Consider the following 17,007-nt stretch of genomic DNA (forward strand, 5'->3'; position numbering starts at 1 on the left):
CTAAGCATCAGCTTTCTTGCGTTCAAAGTCTACAAACAACTGAACCAAACCTTCCTACAAATGAAATTATAAGCTTTTTCCTACCTTGATCTAACCTGGAGTTCGTTTAGGATACTTCTTTAAACGTTCACAAAATGGGATGAGGTAAAACGCATCAACATCACGCTTTTGATTTCTGCTTGTTTCACCAGCTTTCCCGGAAGCTTCTAAAAGGATTCTGAGAAAAACAACTTCTTTGTGACTGGTTGCTGTGACGAGCCAATCAGAGAAGCTGAATTCATTCGCGTGACCCCCATGTAACGCAATCAGCAAGCGGAACACTTCTGAAGCGGCCATAAAAAAGTACATTTTCTGATGTACCTTTGAATAGGTAGAGACTTTAAGGAAACTAATCAGATAAAAAATACTGGGTTCTCTTTCTACATCAGTAGCAAGTGTAAGGCCTCAATAGAATGTTACTGGTGAAGGCTCTGAAGTGCGACCAGCGAGGTGAAAGCTAACGGTCCTAAAGAGCAGTTATTTCCTCTGGTACTACTGTCATTGCATGACTATCCATGTACTTCATTTTAAATTTCACAGTTGAAATGAAAGTTACGGGTTGACTCTCACAGAGAGAAGCATTTTAAAGAAGCTTTCGTGTGTACTGGAGCAAGGTGACGAGGCTTTTCCTCGGAGTAAGACCATGAACTGCCTCACAGATCTGAGAGATTGACTAGCCTTTGAGTTACTAGTCTGCGAAAACGCTCTTGAAATGTTAGTTGGATTACAAAGTGCAAATCCGGAAAAATCCGGCTTGCATCGACCAATGCGTTGAAACAGCACATGATTTCCTTGAGTCTCCAAGGAAAGACTTTGGTTTGGAGAAGTTTAAGACCATTTTACAAGCACCTGATTTCCCTGATCTGACCCATTCCCACTCAGTTCGTTGATCGAAAATCGTCGTCGCCGAAATTTACTTGACTGCTTATAATTTCGTTTCTTTCTTTTCATGTGGAATATGAGATTCAAAAGAGCCTTAATAATGTTCAACAAAAAAAAAAACAAAAAAAAAAATAAAATAAAAAAAATGAAAAAAATAATAATGTTCAACCGTTTTCCCCAATATTGTGTTTTTTTTTTTTTTTTTTTCTCATTTGTTTGGGATGAAAACTATTTCAGTATGGCGCAATTCATAACATGTAAAGGGAAGCTTCCTTAGCAACCATTTTAAACTAGTTGTGCTTGTAGGAGGGCTAAAAACAGCGTTTTTTCCCAAATAAGTTTAATCAGTGGTAAGTCCAATGTAATGTGGAAAGCATTGTGTAGTCTATTCTTCACTGGAATTCTATGGCCTGAGAAAATAAAGCGCTCTGCTTTAAAACAAGAAACGGTAACAGCTCCAAGTGAACAATCCTTCATGAGGAAAATATTTTGCCTTTAGTGTCTCGGCATATTTTAAGTCGCTGCAATATGACATCAGACTAAAACAATTTAAGAAACCCTGAGTTCAAAGTGGTAATAAGCCTATCGATGGAAAGTTCAAAGCAAAACCTTAAGGGTTGAAAGAAACCCGGGGTACGTGGCTGAAATTTAACATCTATCAACAATTGAATGTCACTCATAATTATCATCGGCCAAGGGAGACTTGAAAGGCGTGTACTCATGAACTTTATAGCCTGTGCATATGAATAAGTCTGCACTTAGTTCAAAGAATGTTTTCGGTTAAATCCTGACTACCAAGCCATTCTACTCGTGATAGTTTGTTATTTATCTCCGTGTTGTAGAAACCGTTTTGTGGGAGTTTTAAATTTCCTGCAGACTAGGAGATGGAGACCAAAGGAGGGAACCATCGGCGTTTTAAAAGGACTCCCCTGGCTAGCTCATTGAACTACTCAGGTGTAAGTTCGCTTGAGAAAAAACAATGAAAACAGTTTCTTTTCTCTCACACGTTTATTTGTCAATTCAACTCTTCATCTAACAAACCCAAACTTTAAGGCAAAATATATGAAATCGCGAATAATAAAAGTACACTCATGAAAACTAAATCAAACAGTTAAATTCAGTAGTACGTCGTTGTGCGATATTCATTTACAACTTAGCGTTGTTGTTCCATGAGAGCTTTTCGCTAACCGACTTCTTTTTCGTAATAGCTTTTTATGAGGACGTGGAGGCTAGTATTTGGCAAAATGTTATGACTACACTAAAACAGCCATCTCATGCTGAAAGTCAGTGTAAAACGTCTTTGGTTTTACATTTACAATGGTCAGTATTATAACGGGTAAAATAAAGCATAAAACTTTTGTGGATACATTCCTATTTACCCCTTGTTGAACATAAACAATCGGTGGTTTTGTTAACCTGTTTGTGTCTGAATGTCTTTGATTTAAAACTGTTGAAAACATAAAACTATCCATAACGCCATGATGACCATGTTGGAAACCGCCATTCATCAAGCAGTTTTTCCTTACTTGGGAGCATCCTAACAACGTTTTACATTCAAATTGTCAAAAAAAGAAACCTGTTAAGCCTGCCCGAAGCCTCAAAATTGTTAAAGAAAAAGAAAACGATTAAATAGTGTATGATGAGTATTCAATGTAATGTAAATAATGCTTAGTGTAGGGAGCCATAGCGAAAAAAAAAAAGAAAGAAAAAGAAAAAATTTAACTTAAGGTCGGTTATATAATGCACTGTAGCGTAATGTAATGTAAAGTACATGTAATACATTGCAATTTATTGTAAATTTTAAAAAAGCTACTTTTACATATAAGAAATAGGTACAAGGTTTCTGATTATATTTAAAGTAAATCAGCCGTGGACAAAAAGTAAAGAATACCACTATCGTAGCTGTAGTATTTTATCTTAGCAAATATCTTTGCAATGCAAGTGACTTTTAATGTAATGAAGCGTAAGTGTTGACGAAATAGTAAAAAAACAATAAAAAAAAAAGTGCAATTAATTAAGCTCAATTAGTGATAACACTCATTTACCACCTATTCGCACATTTGTGTATACTACTGCACCTCACAGATTCTGGACTAGAAATTAAATTATTCATTTAGTAAATGATTATCGTGCTAAGCATCAATTTCTCACTAAACTTACTGGGCAATACAGCCTGTAACAAGTTCCAAAAACCAGTTATGGGCGGGCGAGCATGCTCAGTTTGCACACATGATACCAGCCGCTCATTTTCTAGAAACATGAATCTCCAAAGTAGCTTGACCATGGCTGGTCATAGAGCCGCGAAATTTACAACTAGTACCGAGGTCTCTTTCATGCCAACCATTTGCCTTGAAGGGGTTTGCGTCATAGTACAGATCGCTCCACATACTACGGCTGGCCCTTACATCTCCTCTGTAAAGCTTCACGTTCCACCAATTCTCGTACCAGAAATAATCATAAGGAACAGACCACATCACAGCAAGCGTTCTGTGGATGTTTGGAACGTAGTAGGTCAGGACTCCAACGGATCCCTTGAATCCACCAGTCTTGCGAGCTCCCCATACTACCGCTTTCCCTGTGGAAAAAGAAACAGATGAAAACAATAAGTAATGGTAATAGGACTAAGTGGAGTCCAATTCGGTCTGTTATCATAAGAGTGATAACAAAATCGGACGACCGCGCAGCGGGAGTCCGATTTGTTTAGCACGAGTATGATTACAGACCGAATTGGACGACACGAAGTCTTATTGCCAATTAATCGTAGAAATTACAATTTCCGAGAAAAGAAGAATAGCCAAGTTATTAAAGAAAGGGAAAATTTGCATTAAAATACCTACAAAGGAGATGTAGACATTCTAAGGCCACCGCGCCTCCTACCGGCAATTAGGCGCCAAAAACACAATTAAAAGCAAGCGCGCGCACGCACGCACGCACGCAACTACAACTTTGAATGTGATTGGTTGATTTAAACTACAACTTTGATTGTGAATGGCTAACTGAACTGTCCGATAACAACTTGGTAAGTGAATTAGTAAATATAGGAGTTTTTTAAACCAATCACAATCGAGGAAATTGTAATTTTTATGACTACAATGATAATAATTACGCTTCTTACCACAAACAGACCCTTGCGGAAAACACTGAACTTCAAAGAATCATAACCCCATAGAGATATCGGTGCGGCTTTTGGAAGCCACTTAAGGATTATATTTATGCTTGTTTTCCTTGTCCGTACGTAGACACATAAACATTGATGTTCCAATAATCAAATGCGTACACATACGTTTGAAATTTCGTAAACATTTCAAAAACACGTTTCAGATACTTAAGCACATCGTCAGTTCAGGGAAGTTTACAACTTTGTTACTAGAATTGAATACAAAGTTGCTAACATACTGTGAATACTAAAAATCCGACACGTTTTTTATAAACTCCAACGTTTCGTCGTGTTTTCTGAAATGTTTAATAAATGCTTAAATAGGACATATTAAGAACTCTCAACGCAAAACTGCCCTCTGTACTGAGTGGCTTGGTTTTCGTCTGAGCTTTATTGGCAACGGTTTTATTTCGTTCTTAGTAATAACAAAAAATCCCGGTTCTTTTCAAGAGACTCCGGGTGCTTACCATTTAGCAAAAAAATCCGGAAATTTCGGTTGAAAGTCAAATGGAACAGTAATTTTCCGGAAAATCCGTTCGGAAATTGTGGACTACCTCCAGAGGTATTCCTCTTTTTCCGTTCGAAACGGAACGGTGGAAATTTCCTTACCATTTGCTAAATTTTCCAGTTTCCAGGCTCTCATCAGCCGAAAACAATTTCGAGAAATCGAATTGCAAATGGTAAGCGCCATCTCGTTCGGTTGGTTTGCTGATGTTGCAAAAACCCTTACCATTATTTAACGGTCATCCCAACCGGTTTATTCTGACAAATGGTAAGCACCCTCCATCTCTGAAAAATAGGAATATTACTTAGGAAATCATACAACAAAACAAGCATTTATTTGGCGTGTAAAGGTAAAAGTGAAGGAAATTTTTGGCAAGAAACTTATCAAAAAGCCTAACTAAGGAAAAACAGTCATGTTGGGCATATTGTGTTATCAAGTGTCAGTGATTGCTACTATACTAAAGAGCCTCTACAAATGCTAAATTCACTTTTACCATGTATAACATAATAAGGCAAGTTTTCATCCGCACTGCCAGAGTAGAAGTAGACTCTGGGTCGCCTCCATAAAAATCCGCTTTCGTTGTCAATGCCAATACTGATTTTGCGGTCCACGTTACCGAGGGCCCCTAGCACGTCTTTCAGCACTCCATATGCTAGAGTAGCACCAGCAATAACAGTTCCTGGATCAACTAAAATAAAAAAAAACAGTCTCTAAAGTTTGTAACAACCGAAATCGTATTAAAACCTTACTACATAGCAGTTATTAGTTGTATGGGTTTAAAGAATCCACCAATTAACAGACCTTCACTTGGTACTCGTTAGGTCCAGTTCTGGCTCTCTCTGTGTGTCACGCAACGCTAAGGTCTTGGAAGAGGCAGAGAGAGGGCCAGAATTGGACAAGTCACTCGCTGATGACAAAATGTTCAGTGCTAGACTACTTCCTAAACTATTACCTCGTAATTCACGAGTGGTGGCAAACTGTTGCAGTACTGTCATGTTATCTTTGCAGGGCTACCCTAGCTAAAGTTGCAACTTCTGGAATAGTTTTTAATCTTTTTTTGTACAGTATTGTATAAAGGCTTTGAATTTTTCTCAGACCGATAAAGTAACAGCAGTTGTTTATAGAATGGGTCACTGGTAAAATGTTATCCTCACCTAGCCTGCCACATATAACAGGCTCCCGGCGAGCACCTCGTCCCGTCCCGATCGCTTGGCTCTCCGAATTCTTCAGTTTCGCGCTCGCTTTGCTCGCCAATTTTTTTTCCGTCCTCGCCGGGAGCCTTTTCGCAAGCTATATTTCAGTTAAATTTGTCACGAATCAAACATCCTTATAACACTATCTCGATCAACTTTTTATCAAATGCTTTAACAACTGTTGTTCGGTCTTGAGTCTCATCCTGGTCTATAACTATATACACAATCCATTTCATGTGTCTGTCCACTAATTACAATTACAAATTAAAAGATAGCTTACCTCGCTTCGACATTTCGCTCTCTTGGTCTCTCAAACCCTTCTGCGCCTGCAATTTAGCTTCCGCGTCACTTTCCATGTCTGAGTTTGATTGATTAGATTGTTCCAAAATGGCCTCAAGTTCCTATGTAGAAAAAAATAGAGAATACTCAACCCATTCAGCTGGTATCATCTTTCTTATCCCTTCTCTAGTCTGCCGGAATTATATTATAAGAATTACCTTAATTAAATGCAGCATCAATGAAAAAAGGTAAGTTTAAGTCTGCATACAAGCCAAGTGGCCCATCAGGGCAAAGCTTACCCCGGTTTCTCTAACAGGAAGCGACTAGGAATATTTCTACTCTCCCCCCTGGATGGGATGCTAGTCCATCGCAGGGTAACCCCAGCATTAAATTCGCCGGTACCCATTTGTACACCTGAGTGGACAGAGGCACTGAGAGTAGAGTGTCTTTCCCAAGAACACAACACAATGTCCCCGGCCAGGGCTCGAACCCAGACCGCTCGATCCAGAGACGATCGCGCCTCCAGAAGTCCAGCATCAATACCATGGCCGAATATCGCTCGATGCTCTATCTATTTTGTAGCTAAAGATCCAACATACTTTCAACATTCTATCACTTACTATATTCAAGTACCAAAGACTGTGAATTTTTTTCAAAAAAAAAATGAAAGAATTAAAGATTGTTCGCCTTACTGGGACACCAGAAACAGGAAACTAAGTTTACTTCGGTTAATAAATATTTACACCTTTCATTCTTTCAAAGAAAGCGTCTTTTTTACCCAGCGGTGATCCGGATAAAATTTTAAATCAAATAGTATGTGACTCGTGGTTCGTGGTTACGCTATAAAACTACTGTATTTTTTGAGTTGATCAAGTGGAAAAGTAGAAAATTATACCCACAGCAAATAATAAAATAAAATAATAATAATAATAATAATAATAATGATAATGATAATGATAATGATAATAATAATTATAATGATATTAATAATAAATGTATCAAAAACATAAATACAATATTTTCTTGTTACCTGACGATTGGGAACCATTTCAGGATAGTGATCCAAACCAGCGTCTGATAGCAATGTGTCAATTTCCTTTGAAAATAAAAAGATGCTAAAATGTTAGAATAACAATCAGCAATACTTCAACCTATCTCTAGACACATTTTCATTTAGGAAAGTTTACACATGGGCTCCTGCAATAAATTAATCCTCTCTGGCCACAGTTTGTTCTAATTCTCGTGTTATCATAACAACACGTAGTTGGAAAAGCCCCAGTGAATCAGTTTACAACGCACAAAAACCTCAGTAACATCAACACTATCATCGTCATTATTATTGTAATAATTTTTATTAGCCAGTTATTAATTACTGTAATTGAAACTATTGCCATCATCATTAGGATCAGTTATCATAATTAATAACCTGAATTTACCTTTTTACTCTCTCGGATTTAATATTCCTGAACTGTATGTTTAATTTATTCTCTTAATATGAACAGCATCAAGTAGCTACGAAAAGTTGTTACCTCGTCATTGGGAGCCATTTCAGGGTACGAGCTTGAGTCCGGATCTGATCGCAGTTCTTCTAGTTCCTGGGCGAAGAAAAAATATCCTCAGCGTTAGTAGCTATTGGTTAAAAAAATTGGTTAAAATCTTACTAGCTACGGACATTATAGGCCGACATGATGTGGGAAAGAAGTTTTGGCTTTAAATTTATACCTTTTTCCTATGCTTTTTCTAACTTATGCCTAGCACATACGTTTTCAGTTCACCCTTGTTAAGGTGTTAAGAATATAAATCCAATCCTTTCACATGTAAACTTTGTGTATTTCAATGAAATTGTGGTCGCTTGATTTTTCTTCCATAAGTGTTTACGTAAGCGCCAGTTCCAGCATGGATTGCCACATTCTGGCTAACGCTTTGATTTGTTGAAGCTTTTCATCTGCTTTGACATTTTTCATGCTGATGCCTTCGACTCGACGTTCAATCATGGTGTAAAAAGGACCACAAATTCTACGATTCCAAGATAGACACCATTTAATTTTGCGAACAAAACGTTTGAGCAGAAGGGCTAACATGAGTCAATTCTTTTTACCTCTCCATTTGGATTCTTTGCCTTGATCGCAGATCCATAGGTAGTGGTAGTAGTAGTAAGCGAAACGATTAACAACAACGAGAAGACGAAACTGAGGTGGTCCATTTTCAACCTAGGAAACGATAAAGAAACAGAACATTCAATTCAAGTGACAAGAAGTTCAACAGACTTCTCGAAAGTTGCTTCAAAAAAGATCTCGGTTAACCTTGGTAACAAACACTGTTAGGCGACAATTAAAAGATAAAATACAGAAAACTGAGTTGCTATTTTCCTCGTTGTAACCATTTCTGCATAACCTTATAAGCCTCTATGTAAAATATATCTGTACAGGTTGGTACCTACTTATTCTTAACCTAAAAAATCAGCATCACTTACCAAGTGTCTTAAAAGTGGCTGTTCAGTCAGCGTTTACCAGTGTCGTCGCGGCGAGCAGCTTCGTAAAACTACAAAAAACCCAAGAAGGCGATCTCTATTTATAGGGAAATTTTGGGAAAACAACTCATTAAATCTTTTAATTAATAGGAAAAAGTTTGGAAAAACAAATCCATTCAAAATGGGCAAGACGGGAAAAAATGTTTTAATTGATATTATGGCGTGCGCAATGCTTTTAAAGTTCTTCAATTTATTGTTTTCGTGGCATCCGAACACTGCGGAAAGTTACCTTTTAAAATTAATGGTTTCCTGAAGCCCTTCACTCTGCGGCTACGTCAAGAAATCTGGCTCAAAACAAGCGGCCAATGTCAATTAGAGAAACATGGATGATAAGATATAAACAGCCCTGTATATAAGAGCAAAAGCAAGGTCTTATTGACGCCTTCCTGGTAGACTAACATGAGCAAGGACAGCGCGCCAGATTTTTGGTGAATAGAATTATTATTTCCAACAAAGAAATTTTATTTTGCCAAGTTCCTGTTTTACCACCCTCTGTTCTGGTTCATTAATGTTTTCTTTGAAATAATTTCAAATACTAACGTTCTATTTAAAATTCGCTGCCTTTTCTTTACTGCGAGTACAAGAATCAGAGAGGCACCCCTTTCGGAAGGAATCTTGCCCGAACAGTTCTCCGTTTTTAAGGGCGTATGATCACGTGATATTTTCCTTTGGTCATAAGTGAATTGCTCTTAACCGATTGCGTAATCTTCATACTAGATTAATAATCAATCTTTAGATTGTTGAGCTGTTGCAACTTGTTTGTCCAAATTCACCCTAAATGCATTATAAATGTATTATTACTCCACCACTAAGCGGTCATCAGGCTTGCACACAAGAAAATATTACTCAAACATACAACGGAAATCTATTTTTTTGTAACATCTCGATCTAGTTATTCATAATAAGTTTGTTAAACGGTGAAACGACATCGTTAAATATATTGTCAGATGCATTTAAAGTTCAAAGTAAATAAAACACTTGAGGCAATTAGGTGGTTTAAGTGTACTGTGTTATTCAAACCGCGCAGAAGCAATATTAAGAGCGTAACTTTCAGTTCAAAATTTGATTGCTTAACTTCCAGTTCCATGAATAAGTGTGGTCTGCTCCGCCCCTTTCTTTGTTTATTGGTTTATTTGTTTTCTTTCTCTGCTTTTTTTCCATTTGCTCCTGTCTTTCTTTACACAGTACAAATTTTATTGACAATTTTCTCCAAGTAATTAACTTTTCCCTGGCACTAACCTTCAGCCCAAGCCTATCAACTAACATGAAACTTGAATTAATTAACTTTTCCTTTGTAACTCAGCATTTACGCATATGTATCATAATTTAGTTAGTCATCTAAATATCAAAATCCGGAGAGTCTGTAACCAAGCTGCAGTGACTAACTAGAGTCGTAGACTCATTCTCTGCGGCCTTTATCCTCTTTTTCGAGGGTCTAGTATACATGACTTTAAACATAGCATGTTCCGGTTGGATTTTGTGAAGATATATGTGGTAGAAAAAGGTTGAAAATTTGTGTTCGGTTGAGTTAACACTTCCTGTATGACCCGGCACTTCAAGTACTTACTAATGACGACCTTTACAACAATTTAAAATCCATTGCTTAATCATAAATGTTTAAACCAAAAACAACAAAGGTGCAAGTATATTCACATCCACAAACGTCATTGGCGCACCCTCCACTTTCAATCGTTATACTTTTGTTTTCAATGCTGGATGGACGAAATCTTATAACTATGATATTTTTCAAGGATGTTCAAATTTCGTGTTGTTTTCTGTTTTGAGGTGCGAGTTATACCGACAAGGTGGATTTGTCTTAAATTATAAACTAATAAAATATTACATTGAGGAACTTGAGCAGTGACGATTGAAGTTGTTCCACGTTAACTCTCAGATCTACCGTGTTAAGTCAGTATCTCACCGGATGATCATTCCTCGCATACAAGGAACTAAGCTATAAACAAAAGAACGGAAACCTCAATGTTTAAGACTTTGTTATTTGCATTATTAGTTCGTTACACAATCAAACGAGGTTGTTAGATATATTTGCAAGGGTTTGAAAGGTCAAGGATAAACAAGATTGCAAACACGCGATTTAGTGCGTGGGTTGTTTATCATTTCTTTCCTGTTTTAAGCCCACATACGCAAATACGTGTTAAATGTGTTGTTCCCTTATTCTATTGTATTTTTCGTTATTCCTTCCTTTTGAAGATCAGATCCTTTTGAGATCAGATACTTTGCAACAACTATTTTTGTTTCTTTTTCCCGTTTTTTTTTTTTTTCCCTTTTCGCCGATAGATTTTGAGGAAGAAAACATTTTATAAGATCTTGCCAACTATGTTGATAGTTGTTGAAGTATTTGATTAGACTCAGAGAACATTGGATGTGGACCAAATATGAATTAAGATGATTATTAAAAAGGAAACTGTATGTTACTGTATGTAGTATATTGGTGTATTTCTTGAACTTACACTGTAGTCTCACTAAGGGACTGAGGTATTCATTCAGAGTGATCTGCCACTTTCGTCTTATATCGTAGGCAGCCAATTTCAGCCTCAATTTTCTTATGCATTAGTCAATAGAAATCCTGACGCCCCGACCCCCGGGGACATAGCGAAGGGTTTAACGCGGCCAAAGCGCAAACAAGCAATACTGACAAGCGTGGCTTTTTTTCAAATTTCATTGCTTGAATAACATGAACAAGTGTGGACCGGGCCATTTCTTTGTTTCTTTGTCTATTTGTTCTCTGTTTCTCTGTTTCCATTCGTTTCTTTCTTTCTTTACACAGTGCAAATTTTCTAGACAAGTTTTCTCCAAATAACTTTTTACTCGCACTAGTTGAGCCGAAGCCTTGCAACTGACGTGGAGCTTGACTTTATTAACTCTTCCTTTGTGACCCAGTATTTACGTAATGACAAGTAATCGCCTAATTTATTTTATCATCCAAAAGTCAAAGATTTGAGTCTGTAAACAAGCTGCAATGACTAACCAAGGTCGTTGACACATATTCTATGCGGCCTTTTTCCTCTTTCTCGAGGGTCTGGGATGGTTGCAATATAGCATGTTGGGTTTGGGTTTGCGAAGATATGTAGAGTGGAAAAAGGTTGAAAAGTTGTGTTCGGTTGAGGTAACACTTCCAGTATGACCCGGCACTTCAAGCACTTACTAACGACTACCTTTACAGCAACTTTAAATCTTTTGCTTAATTACAAATGTCTAAACCAAAAACAACAAAGGTGTGAGTTTATTCACATCCACAAACGTCAATGGCACACGCCTCCACTTTAAATCGTTATACCATTTTTCAATGCTGGATGGACGAAATCTTAAAACCTTGATATTTGAAAAGGACGTTTAAATTTCATGTTAGCTTCTGCTTTGGAGGTACAGCTGTGATACCTAATTAAAAAAACGTTGTCAAGAAGAAAATATAAATCATAAACGATACGACACAGTGGTTTTCAGGGACAGTTGCGGACTCAATAGTGATTTGAAGTTTTACGGACCGTATACATGCATTTGAAGCGGTTTACGAGATCAGGGACGACATGCGGGCTGCATGGCTTTATTACTACCTTGGTTATGACAATAAATAAATTGTAGGTTTGTTCGCAATGTCTATAGGCTCTGCTAAAAGATATCCGAGTAAATACGTACGCATGGGTGAAGTAATGATTATAAAAGCCCGAGTTAATTGCTTTTCACTCTAAATGAACAGTTAGTGATAAGCCCGACGGATATCGATCTTTTCGTTACATAGATTGTGTGACTACATGGGATATTTCGAAGCTCATATCGTTCAAATTTTCTTTTGTATTCTTACTTAGCTACCTTTAGAAAGGCATGGGCAGTTCCCATGCTTTTCTGGATCACCACATCAGGCAGCAGAACTGAGATCATGAAATATCGCGGGCCGGAAACAACCTTGAATATTCGTGATTATGCGTACGCTTCTTCAGTCTTCCCATAATTCCATAAAGTCGTATCGTTTAAGATTTATAATTTTCTTCCGACAACGTTTTTCCCATCACTTGTATACAACTAATGAAACGTTACATTCAGCAACTTAAGCTGTGACGATTGAAGTTGTGCCATGTTAACTCTCTGATCTACCGTGTTGAGTCAGTATCTCACCGGATGATCATTCCTCGCATACAAGGAACTAAGCTATAAACAAAAGAATGGAAACCTCAATGTTTAAGACTTTGTTATTTGTATTATTAGTTCGATACACAATCAAACGAAGTTGTTAGATATATTTGCCAGGGTTTGAAAGTTCAAGGATAAACTAGATTACAAACACGCGATATAATGCGTGGTTTGTTTAACATTTCTTTCCTGTTTTAAGCCCAAATACGCAAGTACGTATTAAATGTGTTCTTCCTTTGCTCAATTGTATTTTCCGTTATTCTTTCCTTTTGAAATTTTTTGAAATCAGATACTTTGCAACAACTAATTCTTTCTCTTTTTCCCCTCTTTTCTTTCACCGATCGATTTGAGGACGAAAACATTTTATGAGATTGTCTAAAGTTTGATAATAATTGAAGTATTTTATTTATATCAGAGAACATTGGACGTGGACCAAAAATGAATTAAGATGATTATTACAAAGCAAACTGTATGTTACTGTATGCAGTATTAGTGTTTTTTATTATTATTATTATTATTTTTTTATAATTTTTGATCTAACATTGCACTATCACTAAGGGACTAGATATTCAGGGTCAACTGTCACTTTCGTCTTATATCATAGCCTGCCGATTTCAGCCTCAATTTTCTTTAAAAAAAACCTATTCAATTAGAAAAGAACAGCCGCTTGGAAAAGAGTAAATGCAAGCCTTAGCGGCAATTTAACACTACAGCGGTCCTGAGCATGATTAAATTAGCGGATTAACTGTGTTTCATCAGCATGAAAATTGAGATTTACGAAAATTAAAGTTAGTTTAGATCTCGTTAAATTTTTGGTTTAGATCTCGTTAAATTTTCGGTCAGTGTACTATAACTTAAATGCAGTAAAAGGTTTTTAAATATGACAATTACGCTATCGTACCACCGCAAATTTCACTTGAAGCTGGCGTAAAGTTACCATATAAGGCACTTACGTAAATATTACTTAAAAATTTTAGTCCCTTAAGGGACCTTTAAACGTGAGCATATAACTCGTGTAAAGCTAAACTTTACACAACAGGAAATTAGTACCTCGGCTTCGGACCTTCTGTGCATTATTTCTGTGTGGACATGCTTGCCATGCTATTCAAAAACATGTTATGTTTTGATGAGTCTGTGGATAAAGTCCCTGAGCACTAATTCGACCGCTTAAGACCATGGAACAGTAATCTCCTGTGATGTTTGTTAATTATGCTTAAGAAAGTGATTCTTATACTTGTGGATAAAATCGTTGACTGTGACAAGTCAAATGAAAGCTACAGTGCAGAATGTTCCTTCGTTACAACACGTAGTTTATTACGACAAAACTTTTAAGCTGGTTGGCAGTATCTCTTCTTTAATTTGATACTATTCATTGCAAATATATGACCATTTGTAACAATGTTGTCGTTTAATACTGTTTTTGGTTGGGTTATTGAGCATTTCCTGTTTTTCACAGAGCTAGCATTAGTGTTGTCTTGATAACGGTATTCGTTCGTAAGGAACATACACATTATCTAAAGGTCTGAAGGGGAGAAACCCCCTCATCCCGGAGTGGTCTAGATCTTTCCACGAGCCTTGTTCTCTTGCCCTTGTTATCCAGATATCGGTTTGTCGGTTATAATTATTCTTCCATAATTTGCGTCCAAACGACAGATGACGGCTTTTGATGTTTATAGTCCTGTTCGGGAAATACGTCAGTGGTTAGCACCAGTGTCTATGTAACTAAAACTGTAATGATTTTGAGGTGAAACAAAGAGGCAAACGCACATATTGGGATGAACTTCATGCAAGATCTGTCCGAGACGCGATGGAAGACAAATTCTGCAATTTCAGTTCGAATCAGTAGACTGTATTATTCATAATATCATCTGACCAAAATGCACGCTAAAAAGTTTGACTACGGAGCCATCCATATTGAGATAGTTTTGTTATTTATCTCCGCGTTGTATAGTAGAAACGTTTTTGTGGGAGTTTAAATTTCCTGCAGACTAGGAGTTGGGGGCAAAAGGAATTTAATTGTTAAGCGGACTGCCCTGACTATAGCTTGTTCATTGAATTACTCAGGGTATCGAAGCGTAAGTGCGTTTGAGGAAAACAATGAAAACAGTTTCTTGCCTCACACACGTTTATTTGTCAATTCAACTCTTCATCTATCAAACCAATTGGCAAAAGATATGAAGTCTTTTAAAGAAATACACTCGCATAGTAAAAAGTATACTTATCAATGCTAAATCAAAATCAAACTGACTTATGGAACTTAGTAAAGCGTCGTTGTGCGGTTTTCATTTACAACCGAACGTTTTTGTTCCATGAAAGCTTTTGGTTCACGCTTCCTTTTTTGTCGTTAAAAGCTTTTAATGATGATTTTGTGGCTCAGATTTAGCAAAATTCTATTACTACACTGAAACTGTTTTTACCATTTAAAATGAGCAGTATGGAAACGGGTAAAATAAAACATAAACTTGGGTCGATTAAAGCATAGTTAATAGAGGGAAGTGGTTAGGAAGGCCGGTAAACATCAAAGAAGCAAACAAACAGGCTAAGATTTATGTTGGAAGGCCCTTGACCCTCCACATCTTTTGTTTTTTGCTCATTGACTATGCATGAATTACGTAATCGCAATGTTTCCACTGGTTAGTTGCATGAGCAGACGTAACCACCTTTTGTATTTTGCCAAGGTTTGTGCAGGGTCAACCCCCAAAATAGCAAACAAAAACATACAGCAAAGAACTTTGCCGAGTTTCCTAACCATTTCCCTCAATTAACTATGATTAAAGCCCATCAACCCCCAGCTGAACATAAACAATCGGTGGTTTTCTTAGCCCGTGGTTGGTTGTAGAGCCTATTAGCTCAGATTTTGAACCAGAAATCATTTGGTGATTATCGTGCTAAACATCAAACTCAACTTACTACACAATACAGCCTCTCATAATTACTCTTTATAATATAGATAGGACCCTGCGCACGCTCTGATTGGTCAAAAACCCATGTTTTATCAGAGTATAAAACGTAGAAAAAGCGTGTTTTATTGTTTTTCGCCTATATCATAAAGCAAATGAAGAAACCTATGCCGTGTATTACACTGTGATAAAACACTCCGGACATTTGAAAACACTCGAGAAATGTAGAAAACACGAGCCGCAATTTCCTAACGTGCGTGGGAACAACAGAAAGTTAGATACAAAATAATCTCTGGAAAAACCGCGAATCGCAAGAGCGCACTGAGATACATTGGAGGCGCTGGAAAAAGCGCAAAACAGAGGTCGTGTAATGTAAGTGAGGAACGCGCAATGGGAAAATCTCAGTTACTGGATAAGAATATGCATAAAAACAGGCACAGATAATCAACACAGGATGCAAAAGGGCGAAGCACTTTGAATTAATGACCAGATTTGCAGGGAAACGCGCACGAAAAGAAAGTTCGATACAATGGATCCTCTGGAAAAAGCACGAAAATGGAGAGTGCGTAATGCGGTGGAAGCGGGGGGAGGGGGGAGGGGCGGTGGAGGGGCTGAAACACACTAGGGAACTCGCGAGCTAATGGACAAGAGGAGACGTGAAAAGAGGCAAGAGATAATCAAATTAAACTGATGATCAAATTTACTAGGAGTAGCGTATTGAAAAAAAATTAAAGCTCTGGGAGTGGCGCCAAAACAAGGAATACGGAAAGCGGGGTTGGGGGAGGAGCACAACCGGGAACCCTCAAGTTAATGAACACAGAGACTAAAGAAAATTGTGGTAAGACGATGCAAGTTGAATTTCATACCCAAACTCGGAAGGAAACGCGTTAGAGCATTGGAACGGGAAAGGACAGTCAATGTAACCTCTGGAGATAGCGCTAAAAGCAGGGCGAAACTGCGCTGTTAACATGACGCCTGAGGAACTGAACTTTTCCGCGTTTTGAAAATTAGTGGGAAAGTATTCTCTCGTCAGTATGAATTATCAAGGGATCTGTATAGAGTTTTTAGGAGTATGTGTATTCTAATTCTTCCTCTTGGCCCGAGAACTATGGGATCATCTGTTCGCACCTGAGATGCATGGGACTATATGTGTGGGACCATCTATGCCCAAAATTGTAGTGGGGCTATGTTTTTTAAAGTGGCCGTTGTAGAGAGATGAGGGTTAGTGGGTGGTGCTACTATACTCGTGGTTCGCACATGTCGTGCCGTTAATTTTGCTTAACGGATTAATAGAGAAAAATGGACATTCTTAGCAATCTAGTGGGTTTACGGAGGCGACTGAATACAGAGGTGAACGGAATTGCAGCTAGCCT

At 37.6% G+C, this 17,007-nt stretch overlaps 1 protein-coding gene and 1 pseudogene across 2 annotated transcripts in view; both read right to left on the reverse strand.

The window, feature by feature from the left end:
• Positions 1 to 76, reverse strand: part of LOC145469481 (NFX1-type zinc finger-containing protein 1-like) — a 13,172-nt pseudogene extending 13,096 nt beyond the window's left edge. The window contains exon 1 of the transcript XR_014042326.1: positions 1 to 76. This exon is cut by the window's left edge and continues 4,142 nt beyond it. The product of XR_014042326.1 is annotated as an NFX1-type zinc finger-containing protein 1-like (transcript).
• A 3,076-nt stretch (positions 77 to 3,152) lies between these two features.
• LOC145470220 (DELTA-actitoxin-Afr1e-like) lies at positions 3,153 to 6,687 on the reverse strand. The gene is made up of 3 exons (XM_081454050.1): positions 6,057 to 6,687; positions 5,077 to 5,271; positions 3,153 to 3,496 (listed from the first exon to the last, which is right to left on the reverse strand). Exons 1-3 carry the CDS (start codon positions 6,130 to 6,132, stop codon positions 3,165 to 3,167), a joined length of 603 nt encoding a protein of 200 aa, XP_081310176.1. The 5' UTR covers positions 6,133 to 6,687; the 3' UTR covers positions 3,153 to 3,164.
• Positions 6,688 to 17,007: the final 10,320 nt, after the last annotated feature.

This window comes from Orbicella franksi, chromosome 15, assembly GCF_964199315.1.
Source record: "Orbicella franksi chromosome 15, jaOrbFran1.1, whole genome shotgun sequence".
Taxonomy (NCBI): Eukaryota; Metazoa; Cnidaria; class Anthozoa; order Scleractinia; family Merulinidae; genus Orbicella; species Orbicella franksi.

Coding starts and splice junctions, on each gene's coding strand:
- LOC145470220 (XM_081454050.1), bottom strand. CDS start 6,132: ATGGAAAGTGACGCGGAAGCTAAATTGCAGGCGCAGAAGGGTTTGAGA. Junction 5,272..6,056: donor GAGCGAAATGTCGAAGCGAG/GTAAGCTATCTT, acceptor TTTTTATTTTAG/TTGATCCAGGAACTGTTATT. Junction 3,497..5,076: donor GCCTTATTATGTTATACATG/GTAAAAGTGAAT, acceptor CTTTTTCCACAG/GGAAAGCGGTAGTATGGGGA.